The sequence below is a fragment of the Anomalospiza imberbis genome, chromosome 27 (assembly GCF_031753505.1).
Source record: "Anomalospiza imberbis isolate Cuckoo-Finch-1a 21T00152 chromosome 27, ASM3175350v1, whole genome shotgun sequence".
In the NCBI taxonomy this organism is placed as follows: domain Eukaryota; kingdom Metazoa; phylum Chordata; class Aves; order Passeriformes; family Viduidae; genus Anomalospiza; species Anomalospiza imberbis.
Window position 1 is genome coordinate 3,106,326 of NC_089707.1, and position 12,897 is coordinate 3,119,222.

At 64.6% G+C, this 12,897-nt stretch overlaps 1 protein-coding gene across 1 annotated transcript; it reads left to right on the forward strand.

Moving 5' to 3' along the window:
• Positions 1–1,254: 1,254 nt before the first annotated feature.
• Positions 1,255–11,519, forward strand: HCN2 (hyperpolarization activated cyclic nucleotide gated potassium and sodium channel 2). The gene is made up of 8 exons (XM_068173791.1): positions 1,255–1,738; positions 6,999–7,422; positions 8,130–8,291; positions 8,933–9,151; positions 9,319–9,465; positions 9,727–9,967; positions 10,142–10,306; positions 10,439–11,519. Exons 1-8 carry the CDS (start codon positions 1,290–1,292, stop codon positions 11,389–11,391), a joined length of 2,760 nt encoding a protein of 919 aa, XP_068029892.1. The 5' UTR covers positions 1,255–1,289; the 3' UTR covers positions 11,392–11,519.
• The last annotated feature ends 1,378 nt before the right edge of the window (positions 11,520–12,897 follow it).

Genomic DNA, 12,897 nt, shown 5'->3' on the forward strand with positions numbered 1-12,897 from the left:
CAGCCCCAGGAGCTGGGCAGGGGATGGAGCTGGCATCGTGGTGCCCTGGGCTGCGTTGCAGTTGTCCTGGTGAGCTGTGGCACAGCCGTGCCATAGCCCAGGGGCTTGGATGGCACAAACAGGCCCTGGTGTGGTGTCCCAAGCTCCACAGTGACCTTGCCCAGCCCCTGCTTCCCGGTGCCTCGGGGTGAGCCCTGAGCTGCTGCTTCACTTCTTGGCTCCGGCATCTCCAGCCTCGCCTTCAGGTTAGGCTGAATCAGTGTCCCCATGGGCTGGGGGCAGCTGAGGGGTGGCAGTGCTCTGCCCTAGGAATGGTTTGGAGAAATGGGCTGCTCTTGGAGGCAGCCGTGCTGAACTGGGGGCGTGAAGCCGCAGAACGAGGCCGCTGTGGTCCGCAGCGCGACTTTTGGGCTGTCTCCTGCCCTGGGGCTCAGCGCAGGGCCCGCGGCTGTTGGTGCTGGCCCCGGGCACGGCGCTGGCTCCGCCGCGGCCGCGGGACGCGCTCCGGCTGCGGTTCTGTCCCGCGGCACCAGGTGGTGCCACCGCCGCGGCCGCGCTGCCCAGCGGCTCCGTGACCCGACGGGTCTCGCCCGGAGCCGCGGGCTCCGGCCCCGTGTCCGGCTGCTCGGGGGTGCTCGGGGCGCACCCGGGATCCTCACTCCAGCGATCCCGCAGCCCCTGGGAGCCGCAGCCGGACGAGCCCGTTCCCGTTGCAGAGGGCAGGAGGTGCCGGTCCCGATGTTCTTCCAGAGCGTCAGCCCCCTTGGTGGGCGTCCGGTATCCAACTTCGGGTGCTGGCGCTGTCCTGGGCCGCCGGTCCGGGGTCTCCATCGCCGGGTACACCTCGAGGGATTCCTCCTGCCACCCGCTGCGTTCAGCGCTGGAGCGGCGGGTCCTTGGGGCGGTGGGAGGGCAGAGCTCCCGAACCTGGCGCGGCGATGGGGTCCATCCCTGGCCCGAAGGTAAGCAGTGCTCCCTCCGCGGCGGTGCGGATGAGCTGGCGGCAGCGGAGCCCCGCGGGGAGACCGGCCGGCCCCGCACCGCACCATACCGGGGACTGCGCTGCCGGAGTCCGGGGCCGTCGGGGCGGAAGGTGGATGACCCGTCGCGGTGGCCGGTCCCGGTAGCCGGTTCCACCGGCGAGGGCTGTGCCGGCGGGGGGAGCTGCGGAGCCGCCCGGCCCCCAGCCCAGCCCCGCCGCCCGCCCCCGGCCCGCCCCGGCCCGCCCCCGCCGCGGCGGCGGGCGCCACTCGGCCGCCGGTGGCCTCGGCGGCGGCAGCGGCGGCAGGATGCGGGCGGGCCGCGGCGCGGCGGGCGGGGAGGCAGCGGCCGAGGAGGAGGCGGCCGATGGGGCCAAGCGCGGCGGGGCGGCGGCGGCGGGGCGGGCGCGGGGCCGCGGCGGGAAGGGGTCCCCGAACGGCGAGTGCCGTCGCGGGGAACCGCCGCGCAGCCCCGGCCCGGAGCCGCCCCGCGAGCCCAAGGTCTCCTTCTCCTGCGGCGGCGGCGGCGCATCCCCCGGCGGGGCCAAGGCGGCCGAGGAGGGGGCGAGCGAAGATGCGGCCGAGGAGGTCCGCGGGAGCCAGGCCAGCTTCATGCAGCGGCAGTTCGGGGCGATGCTCCAGCCCGGCGTCAACAAGTTCTCGCTGCGGATGTTCGGCTCGCAGAAGGCGGTGGAGCGGGAGCAGGAGCGCGTCAAGTCGGCGGGGGCCTGGATCATCCACCCCTACAGCGACTTCAGGTGCGGGGGTACCCGCGCGGTTCGGCCGCATCCCGCATCCCGCGGGGCCGGGCCGGGGAGCGGGGCTGCCGGTGCGGCCGGGCCGAGGGCACCTTGAGCCGCCGCCGGGCGCGGGAGGGAACGAGCCGGGCATCCCCCTCCCCAGCGCAGCCGGCGCCGCTGCTCCGGGGATGCCGGGAGCCCTCGCGGTGCCTGAGCAAGGGCATCCCCTCGTCCCCTTGTCCTTCCCGGGGCCTCGGCAGGTTCGGCCCGGCTCGACCCTCCTGAGCCCCACCGGGCCTTGGCTCTGTCCCCGGAGCTCCCTGGGGTTCGGTGTCCCCCTCCCTGGGCAGGGCTGGGGCTGGGCAGGGGGACGTGCTTTGCCGCTGCCTGGCAGAGCGTTGTGAAGGCTCCCCCCTCCCCCAAGGAGGCCTGATTCTGTCCCTGGGGTCCGGTGGTTTGAGGGGGATTCTTCTGGCTCCTGAGAGGGCTCGAGTCCCCAGGATCTAGCCTGTGTGTCTGCCAGGCGAGGAATGACAAACCCGGGAGAAAGGCTCTGCAGCTCCATCTCCTTCCCATCCCTGAGCCCTGGAGAGCTCCAGAGTGGCAAATGCTTCCCGAGTCGTGTGAAAGCTACCGGGAGGGATGGCTGCGCTGTCTGGGCAGGCAGCATGGCATCCTGCAGGGATGGGGAGGCCGAGACCCTGCTGGCATTGCTGCTGAGCCAGCACTGGGAGGACTCTGGTCCAGGGACCTCAAAGGGGCTGAAGGAGCCTTTGACCAGAGGCTGGGGAGGCTGAGGGGCTCAGCCCCAAGTCGTTGTGCTGCTGTGCTGGTGAGAGGTTTGGGGTGGCTCAAGGGAGGGTTTGCTGGATGCCTGAGTGGGGGATCCCCCCTGAGGCAGATCTCAGGTTCTGTTCACTGCTGACACTGATGGGGCCCCGTGGGATGGGGTTCCCTGAGGCAGGTGGAGGTGGCCATGGGCTCAGGGCAAGGACCAGCACCTTCACCTCCTGCTTTCACCCTCGTGTGCTGCTCCTGGGCTGCTCTGGCATCCTCCAGAGGAGCAGTTGGAGGCCTTTGGCCACCCCTCAGGGCCAACTTTCCTGCACAGGGGTTTGAGCCCTTCCACCCTGGGAACCTGCCATGGGAACCCAGCGGAGCCCCCTCCTCATCTCCCTGGCTGGGCACTGGGTTCTGCTGCAGATTTTGGGTGAGAAGTGGTCACACTGCCTGGCCACTGCCAGTCCTGTGGCAGAGGGACCTCCACTGTCCCTGTCGTGACAGAGCAGAGGTGGCAGTGCCAGGTGGATCCTGGGGGCTGCTGAACTGGAGGACTTTGCCCTTCCTCACTCCCTGTGCTCTCCCTCACCCTCGGCAGCTGTGGGATGTTGGGGGAGGCTGGCAGTGAGGTGACCCCCATGCCTGCACCAGGGCAGAGCCTGCCCTGCTTCTCTGAGCTGGCAGAGCTGTGGCACTGGTGGCACAGTGCTGCCAAGAGCGGGGATCTCCCTCCGGTGAGCCTGCAGTGGGCTTGAGGCCTCAGAGGATTCTCGAGTGCAGCAGCATCACTCCCTGGACTGGTGCTTGCAGCAGGCAGGTGGGTGCTGGAGTGACCTTGGGGAGTCACCCTGGCTGTCCTGCCCTGCACGGGCTTCATCCTCCTGGAACTGCTATCGAGACTTGAAACCCATTGGGGCAGAGTGGCTGCCTGTGTTTTGATGCTGGAAGTGGCGTAGGAGAGTTCCCTGCCCAGTGGGGAGGAGCTGCAGGCAGAACCATGGCATCCTCCAGCTCCACAACCGTGCACAGGAACAGGATCGGCCCACGCCAGGCTGGGCTGAGGAACCCGCTCTGCCTGTGCCCGTTGGGGACATGAGTGCCTCCCTCCCATGTTGTCCTGCCTTAAAGTAATCAAAAAAGCATTTATCCAGTAATGATAATGGAGCGTGACCTGGTGGTGTTTGCCCTGCAAAACCCAATTCCCATCTTAAGAGAAAATCATTCCCCATCTGCAACATCATTTCATAATCGGTGTCATTTAGCAATCCTGGCTCCTCATGGCCATGGTGCTGCCATCGTTCACACATAATTCAGGGCAGATTTGCTCCAGGAAACAAAGTTGCTATTTACATAAATATTGAATGATGAGGAAGCAATCAGGGCAGCTGGTGAGATCCTGAGCTGCAAATTTGATCAAAGAGACCTTGTAAGTGTGTGCTGGAGCAGGGCCACCTCCTTTTGGGTGCTGGGCAATGATTGTCACCGACTTTGCCACTTCTGGTCTCTGGAGGAACAGCCAAGCCAGCGCCAACTCCTTCATTGATTCTTTTGGTGTTTCTGCACCAGCCCTGGGGCATTGCTTTGGGAGCTGCAGGAGCTGCAGCTGGTGGTTTGGAGGTGGTGGCAGTGCCCATCACCCTGTGACCACCAAGGGGCTGCTCAGGGGTTATTCCAGCCTTCCACGAGGCTGGGCTGGGACTGGGGTTGGAGCTGAGAAGGAGGTTCTCACTGAGGATGATTTTCTGTTGCAAGAGCTGTTCCTGCGTGTGAATCAGGGGCAAAGATGCATCCAGAGCACGTCCCTGGTGTTGCTTGGCTGGAGCCTTCCTCACCCAGGTTTAAATGCTTCCAGGGGCTTTCCCTCTGCCTGGATGGTGCCACCACAGGGGCTCCTGAGCAGAGGGATGAGGCTCACCAGCTGCTCTTGCTGCCGGTGTGTGTGACAGCTCTGGTGCTGGTGTTCCCATTCCCTGTGGTGAGGGTTCTGGGAGCTGGGCCCCTCCCTCTGCAGCGTCAGCAGCTGCTGAAAGCCACCTCAAGGGGAGGACAGGCTGTGACCGACTTGGGGGATGCTGAAGGCTTGGGTCCTTGAGAAGTTTGCAAAGCCTTTATACCCCCTTCCCCCCAGGGTAAAAGGATTTTCCAGGGGAGAGGGCACCAGTCATTCATCACAACTGGCTGTACTGGGATCTGTGCGTCGGCCACCACTGCTCATCAGCTTGGGCAAACTTCTGCCATTGGCTCCACAACCCACTTCTCACAGCAATCTCATTTTTAGAATATGAGTAGTTAGTGCGAGTTTGCAAAGTGCCGATCCTGCCTCAATCCTGCACCAACCCCACACAGATCGTTCGCTGGTCCCGTGCTGCTCCTGCCCACCAGGCAGCCTGGTTTGCATCAGAGCCAAAGGGCTCAGGCCTCAGGGGCAGAGGGGAGTCTAAAGGAGCTCTGCCCCACCGGGTGTCTGTCCCATGGCATCAGCACAGACAGGAGAGGTTGGATCAACCCTGGCAATCCCTGGAGCTCTGAGTGCTGCCAGTGGAGTTAAGCAGGGACCACCCTGGCATACATGCCCCCCTCTAGGGTTTGGACCCTACTCTTATCTTGCCCAGGACCTCAGAGCAGCACCACTGTGCCAGGCCTTGGGCGGGTGATGGAGCAGGAAGGTGGCAGCTGCTTCTCACAGGGGCTTTGGGTATCTCCTGTCATCATCACTGTCATACAATTGGGTCAGAAGCGAGGGAGGGGTGTCGAGGATCCTGATTAATTTGTTTTCAGATATTTTTAGTAGCCTGGATTGGATCTTTTTTCTGTGCACATGAACCTTCCCAGGAAGAAAGCATTGGCATGGCACGCTGGTCCCCAGGGCGATCGCACAGGGTCAGTTGTGTGCAGTGGGGGATCAGGAGCAGTTTATCTTTCTCTGCAGGCCGAATTCTGCCCTGGCTCAGCCAGATTGCAGAGGGATTGGAGCCAGAGGGGAGTTTTGCCCAGCTGGCGTGGTTATTTAATCTTCGTTCTTCGCAGCTTTGCATGGCTAATGCCCCTGTGGGACCCACGCAGCGCAGCAGGGTCAGTCTGAGTGGGAGCTGCCAGGGGCTTTAGGGGCAGATCCAGCCCCACAGCAGCTCTGCTGATTTCGGCATCCCTGGGAGGTCGTGCCGTGCGTGGGAGCCCAGGGGTCCAGCAGGGACTCTTCGGTGCCAGCAGCCAGAGCTCGGCGTAGGGGCACAGGGGGGGCACAGCTCCTCTGGCGAGGGTACCCTGGGGACCGCCCTGGCGTGAAGTCATCGTTTTGCAGCAGTGACATCACTCACGGTTGCCACGGCAATGTCTCACATGAGGAAGGTGTCATTGGAGAAAGGTCAGGAGCTGGGATGCTCAGCTCCTTCTGGTCCTGCGCTAGTCTGCGCAGTGGAGGGGGTGTGGGGGGGTGGGCACCTGGCCCATCGCCCCTTCCTGTGTGCGTGGGGGTCTCCTCCTCGTCCCCTCATCCCCTCATCCCCCATGGCACAGCGTGGCCATGGCACCCACCCCCCCCCACCCCGCTCATCATCCTGCAGCTCCAGGGTGGGCTGAGCAGGACGCGTGGGCGAGGGTCCTGCGTGTCCCCCCTGCTCCTGCCCCCCGGCCAGGCAAGGCAGGGCCGAGGTGGCCTCCGCCTCATCCTGCCGTGCCAGAGCTGCTGTGACCTTGCAGATGCTCAGAAAGGTCATGGGTGGCCCGGGAGAGAGGGGACAAGGATGGGGTGAGGCAGGAGGGGGCGGAGGAGCAGCGCAGCCCAGGCAGGGCCAGGGGCGGAGGTGGTCGCCCACCCCCCCACCGCCCGCGCGTCTGGCCGGGGCTGCGGGCGCTGCCGCCGCCAGCTGCAGCCGTACGTGCTCCGCTGCACCGGAGCCGCGGCGGCTCCTTCCACCGCCCCCACGCCGCGGGGCCCACGGGCAGACCCCAGCCAGGCACCCCCCAAAACGCGACCCAGCCGGGCTGAGGTGGCCCTGGCTGTCCCTGGGGACTGTCCCCTGTCCTTGGGTCCCTCTCTGGGAGCGCAGAAAGAGGAGGCTGCTCCCAGGGCTCTCGGATATTGACTCCACCCGCGACCTTGAGCACTGCCGGTTGTTTGGGGGTCCCCAGCCCCCGGGATGCCTCCGGGCAGCTCAGCTGGGGCATGTCCCCCTCTGGTGCTTGGTGCCATCATTCTCCCCTTCCCCAGGACGTGCTGCCACGGGCCAAATCAGACCAGCAAAAGCCCTCAGTCTCATCCTCTGCCTCAGTCAGGGGCTCTGCTGGCTGCCAGATCACCCTGGGGGCAGTTTGGAGAGTGGGAAGCAGGATGTGGTCTCTGGGGAGGGGAGGAGATTCCTGTGGCTGAGGTGGCATTAGAGTGACAGTAGCCCAGTGGCACTGGTCCCTTAGGGCAGGGCATGGTGGCTGGGTCCCCTTGATGTGGAGGGGACTCTGGGGCGCTGGTGACATCCTCCAACATCTTCTTGCTCCCCAGATTTTACTGGGATTTCACGATGCTGCTCTTCATGGTCGGCAACCTGATCATCATTCCCGTGGGCATCACCTTCTTCAAGGAGGAGACCACGGCCCCCTGGATCGTGTTCAATGTGGTCTCTGACACCTTCTTCCTGATGGACCTGGTGCTGAACTTCCGGACAGGGATTGTCATTGAGGACAACACAGAAATCATCCTGGACCCCGAGAAGATCAAGAAGAAGTACCTCAAGACCTGGTTTGTGGTGGACTTTGTCTCGTCCATCCCTGTGGACTACGTTTTCCTCATTGTGGAGAAGGGCATAGACTCGGAGGTCTATAAGACGGCCCGCGCCCTCCGCATCGTGCGGTTCACCAAGATCCTCAGCCTCCTGCGGCTGCTCCGCCTCTCCCGGCTCATCCGCTACATCCACCAGTGGGAGGAGGTGAGGACCTGCTCTGGGAGCCTCTGGCAGCAGCTGGATGGCTGGAAAGAGTGGGAGCAGGAGTGCAGTGGTTCCCTGACAAATTGGCAGGGTGCAGAGGACCTGTGGGGCTGTGTGTGGGGCCAGTGGGTGGCTGTGACCCACCCTGGAGGGTTTGGGGCATCCCTGAGCTGTGATGTTACACCCACCATGGGTGCCAGCATGGCTGGCACACGCTGGCACACCATCCCCTGCTCTGCCAGCAGTAGGACCCTGTCCCCCTGCCCAGTTCAGCGCCTCCTGCTCTCTCCCCTCTGGCTCCCTACCCCACCAGGAGCTCGGGGAGCACTGGGGAGGACAGCGGGGCCCCCAGCCCTGTGGGGCCCCCAGCTTTGAGGGTCCACCCTGCTTTGAGGGGACATGCTCAGCTTTGCTGCGTGGCTCTGGCCCGTGCCCTGGGAGCTGCCCTGCTCCCTCCTCAGTGCCCAGAGTATTTGTGTCTCCCTGATCCTCGTCAAGGCTCGCTGCCATTAGCGCTTCCCGGGCGGCAGCGTGGCGGCATCCGCCGGCTATAAATAGGCAGGTGGAGCACAGCCACCTTGAGGCCGGAGCCAGGCCAGCCACGGGAGCCTCTTCCAGCTGAGGCCATGCAGGTCGGTGCCCTGAGCAGGGCTGGGCAGTGGGGGACAGTCCCCACGCTCACCTCCTGCCATGCCACCCACCCACAGATCTTCCACATGACCTACGACCTGGCCAGCGCAGTGATGAGGATCATCAACCTCATTGGGATGATGCTGCTGCTCTGCCACTGGGATGGCTGCCTCCAGTTCCTGGTGCCCATGCTGCAGGATTTTCCCCAGAACTGCTGGGTCTCCATCAACGGGATGGTGGTGAGTTCCATCTGCCCCACATCGTGCTCCTGCCTGCTGCCCGGGGCCCCCACCCATCCCCACGTCATCTGTCCTCCATCCTCCAGCCCCAGGAGATGCCATCCCCCATGGGCCAGGGCTGTGGTGCCTCATGGTGCACGGAGCATCCGGCCCCGGTGTCGCCCTGGTGAGGTCTCACAGGACCTGGAGCAGTGGATTGATCAGGGTGGGAGGAATATGCTGACATGGGGCTCTTGGCCTCATCCCCTGCCGCCTTCTCCTGCTCATTAGCCACAAAGCTGCTATTAATAAATAATGGCTCCTGTTTCTAATTGCTCCCTCTCAGCCCTGCAGCCTCCTGCAAATGGCCCTTTCCCCCTGACTGTCTCATCCTGTTTCATCAAATTTCCATCTCTGCTCTGTTCTGCCTGGCTTCCTCCTCTTCCTCCCCTGCCTGTCTCAACCGTTTCCTTCCCTGCCTACTTCGCCGGGGGAGTTTGGAAAGTTTGAAAAGTTTGCTTTTCACCAACTTCCTATTGCTGGGAGAGAACTGGGGCTGTGGCCAGGTGTGAGCCAGGGCGCTGGACCCTCGAGCAATGCTCACACACACACACTCACACACGCGCGCGTGCATGGCTGAGCTGTTGTCCCTGTCACTGCAGAACGACTCCTGGAGTGAGCTGTACTCCTTCGCCCTCTTCAAGTCCATGAGCCACATGCTCTGCATCGGCTACGGGAAGCAGGCGCCCGAGAGCATGACGGACATCTGGCTGACCATGCTGAGCATGATCGTGGGGGCCACCTGCTACGCCATGTTCATCGGCCACGCCACCGCCCTCATCCAGTCACTGGACTCCTCCCGGCGCCAGTACCAGGAGAAGGTAGGACTGCGCTGGATGGGTCCCACAGCTTTGTCCCCTCCTGGAGCTGCAGCCACGTGGGGTGAGGGTTCCTGGTCAGGAGCAGGAGTGGGGTGATGCAGTGGGACCAGCCCCATGGAGTGGGGATGTGGGTGGAGGGTCCCAGCTGACACCAGCTCTCCCCACAGTACAAGCAGGTGGAGCAGTACATGTCCTTCCACAAGCTGCCTGCTGACTTCCGCCAGAAGATCCACGACTACTACGAGCATCGCTACCAGGGCAAGATGTTTGATGAGGACAGCATCCTGGGGGAGCTCAACGAGCCCCTGCGTGAGGTGAGGGCTGGAGAGCTGAGAGGAGGATGGGGATTACCCCACCTTGCTGAGGGAAGGGATCCCCTGCTTCTTGCTGTGGGTCCCACCAGCTCCTGCCATGCTCATGCTTGGGGTCAAACACGTCTTGCTGCTGCTTTGCAGCTCCGCATAGGAGTGTGTCCATGCACAATCTGCATGCCAGGGTGTCTGTGAGACTGGGGTGGGGAGCATGTCCCTGGGGGAGCATGTCCCAGCTTCCTGGGCTCACCCACTTCCCCACAGGAAATCGTGAACTTCAACTGCCGCAAGCTGGTGGCCTCGATGCCGCTGTTTGCCAACGCCGACCCCAACTTCGTCACGGCCATGCTCACCAAGCTGAAGTTTGAGGTGTTCCAGCCGGGCGACTACATCATCCGAGAGGGCACCATCGGCAAGAAGATGTACTTCATCCAGCACGGGGTGGTCAGCATCCTCACCAAGGGCAACAAGGAGATGAAACTCTCCGACGGCTCCTACTTTGGGGGTGAGCACTGGCAGGACTGAGCCTGGGTCCCCTCGTGGGGTCTGTGAGTCACTGGGACGCCTCTGCTGTCCCAGGGCACCCACTGCATGGTGGTTCTCACACCCTGCTCCTGGCCTGCCCTGTTTTGCCCTCGATGGTGGAGTTCTGACCTTGGCCCTGTTGTTTTTTCCCCAGAGATCTGCTTGCTGACCCGTGGCCGGCGCACGGCCAGTGTCCGTGCAGATACCTACTGCCGCCTCTACTCACTCTCAGTGGACAACTTCAACGAGGTGCTGGAGGAGTACCCCATGATGAGACGGGCTTTTGAGACTGTGGCCATTGACCGTCTTGACCGCATCGGTAGGACACAGAGGGACCTGGCGGGGAGAGGGGGTGTCTTGGCAAAGGGGGCAGCTATGGTTCCCATGGGAACCCAGCATAGCACCAGTACAGCGTCTCACGGTGCTTCCTCTCCCGGCCTTCTCCCTGTAGGGAAGAAGAACTCGATCCTGCTCCACAAAGTGCAGCACGACCTCAACTCAGGTGTCTTCAACAACCAGGAGAACGAGATCATCCAGGAGATCGTCAAGTACGACCGGGAGATGGTGCAGCAGGCGGAGCTGCAGCAGCACACGGCCATGTACAGCCCCGTCCAGCCCCAGGTCACCTCTGCCATCGCCACCCTCCAGCAAGCCGTCGCCATGAGCTTCTGCCCGCAGATGGCCAGCCCGCTGGTGGGCTCCATGGCGCTGGGCTCGCCCCGCATGATGCGCCGCTTGCAGTACGCCCAGGCCGTGCCCAGCCCCTTCGCCGTGTCCCCCGTCCTGCTGCAGCAGAGCCCCCCGCCGCAGCCGCAGCCCCCCGTGCCCCACGCCAACCCCTCGCCCTCGCAGGACCCGGCGCAGCCCACGGCCCTGCCCGCCTCCACCAGCGCCTTCGCCGCGGCCGCGGCCAGCCCGCCATCCCAAAGCCCGCTGGCCAGCCGGACGTTCGCCTACGGAGGTGCCCCCGGGCCGCTGGGCTCGCAGCTGTCCCTCAGCCAGCAGCCAGCGCCCGGCTCGCCCCAGCGCCTGGCCGCCCACAAGAGCACACAGGCGCTGCACACCAGCAGCCTCAGCCAGGATTCGCGGCCCCTCTCGGCCTCGCAGCCCTCGCTGCCCCACGGGCTGGCGGCCGGCAGCACCCAGAGCCCCCCGGCCTCCGCCCGCGAGTCCAGCACCTCCATCGGAGGGGCCCCGGCCGCCGCCTCGCCAGGCCCCGGCCCTCCGGCCGGGCTGCGGGCCCAGGCACCCTCGCGGGGGCCCCCGGCCCACCCAGCGCCCACGGGCTCGGGGCTGACACCGCCGCCCGCCCTGCCGCAGGACTCGGCGGCGGCCCGCAAGGATTCGGCGTCCAGCACGCCCGACACGGACCCGGCCAAGTCCAGGCTGTCTTCCAACTTGTGACCTCCGCGCCGGGCACGGGGACACGCGTGCCGGAGGGGCAGCAGCAGGGAGCCCCACCTCACCTCGTGGCCACCCTGCGCCGCCGGGTGAGGGCCACGGCCGCACCACCGGCTGCTGACCCCGCCACGGCGCCAGCCCCGCTCCCTGGTCCCTCCTGCCACCCGCTGCAGAGCGGGGCAGCTGCCGAAGGTGGGCCTGGGGCTGCTGTGCCCTCTCCCCACAGCGGGGTCACTGGGCTGAGCCCCCGGGTGTGTCGTCTCCGACCAAAGTCTGACCCTGTCGCCTGCTCCCCGCGGCGAAGCCCCGCTGCCCCCTGGCCTCCCCGGCTGCCCATAGAAGCCACAGCTGCATTCTCGCCATGACCAACTCTGTTTATGATATCTATGACCTGAACACATCCCTGTGTGTGACCCGCAGGACACCTCCCTGGGGCTGTCGGCGCAGCCCCGGCGCCGCGCGTGTCCCTGCGCCCCTCTCACAGACCCAAGGCGAGGGGTGATGGTCCAGAACTGGAGGTAAGTTGGGAAGGGTCTGAGGGATGGTCGCCCTGAGGCTTGTAAGCACCCACAAACACGCTGTCCCCCACTCTGGGGCTGGGGGTGAGCACGGCCCCATGTCCCCAAAGGCAGCGCTAGGACGGAGGCAGGCGCTGGAGCCCGAGCCCTGGGGCTGGGGCAGGCACCTACTGAGCGTACCAGGTGCCTGTGCGTGTGTTGTGTGTGCGTGCGTGGGTGTGTGTGCAGGTGTGTGTGTGTGTGTGTGCACGTGTGCCTCGCTGCCTCGCACTCTGGAGCCTTCCACATTGAATGTACCGCGAGCGCGGGGCCCGTGCCAGCCCCGGCACCCTGCGGCCGAGCAGCCGGAGGGACAGGGCCCCACTCCAAGCGTCCACTTTCCCATCCAGCCCATCCTGTGCAATAAATGTCAGCAGCTGACAGAGCTACGCACGACTCTGGCTCTGCTTCTTCGCCACCGTCCCTCCCTGCCGCGCCTCCCGCTCCTTGTGCCCGCCCCGGGAGCCGGAACACTGGGCACAGCCCCAGCTCAGGCTGTGGGATGCAGCTTTGTCCTTTGAAGAGCTGCCTCCCTTGCCAAGAAAGCCACAAGGTGAAAAGCCTCTGCCAGCAGCTTTCCCCTCGCTCCAGCAGCAGCCAGGAAGAAGCTGGGTGCAGGTTGACTGTGAGCCTGTGGTTATAGGGCACAGCTGAGAACTGGGCTAAACACAGCTCCAGTTGCAAGGTTTGACCATCTCCAACACCAGCCTGGTGGAGAGGAGGTCTGGGAAGCCACAGTTCAGTGAGAAGGGGAGGCTCCTGGCTGGAAAAGCTGCAGTTGGCCCCTGTGAGAGTCCAGTTCCCACTGTAGCTGCACTGGCACAATTCCATGTTTCTGCTACAAAAGCATTTTCAGAATGTGACACCCTGTGCCCAACCAGTCAGCAAAACAGGGCCAGACTGGGAGGCAGCAATCCCACCTCCCTGTGACCCTGGCAAAGACAGGGGTCAG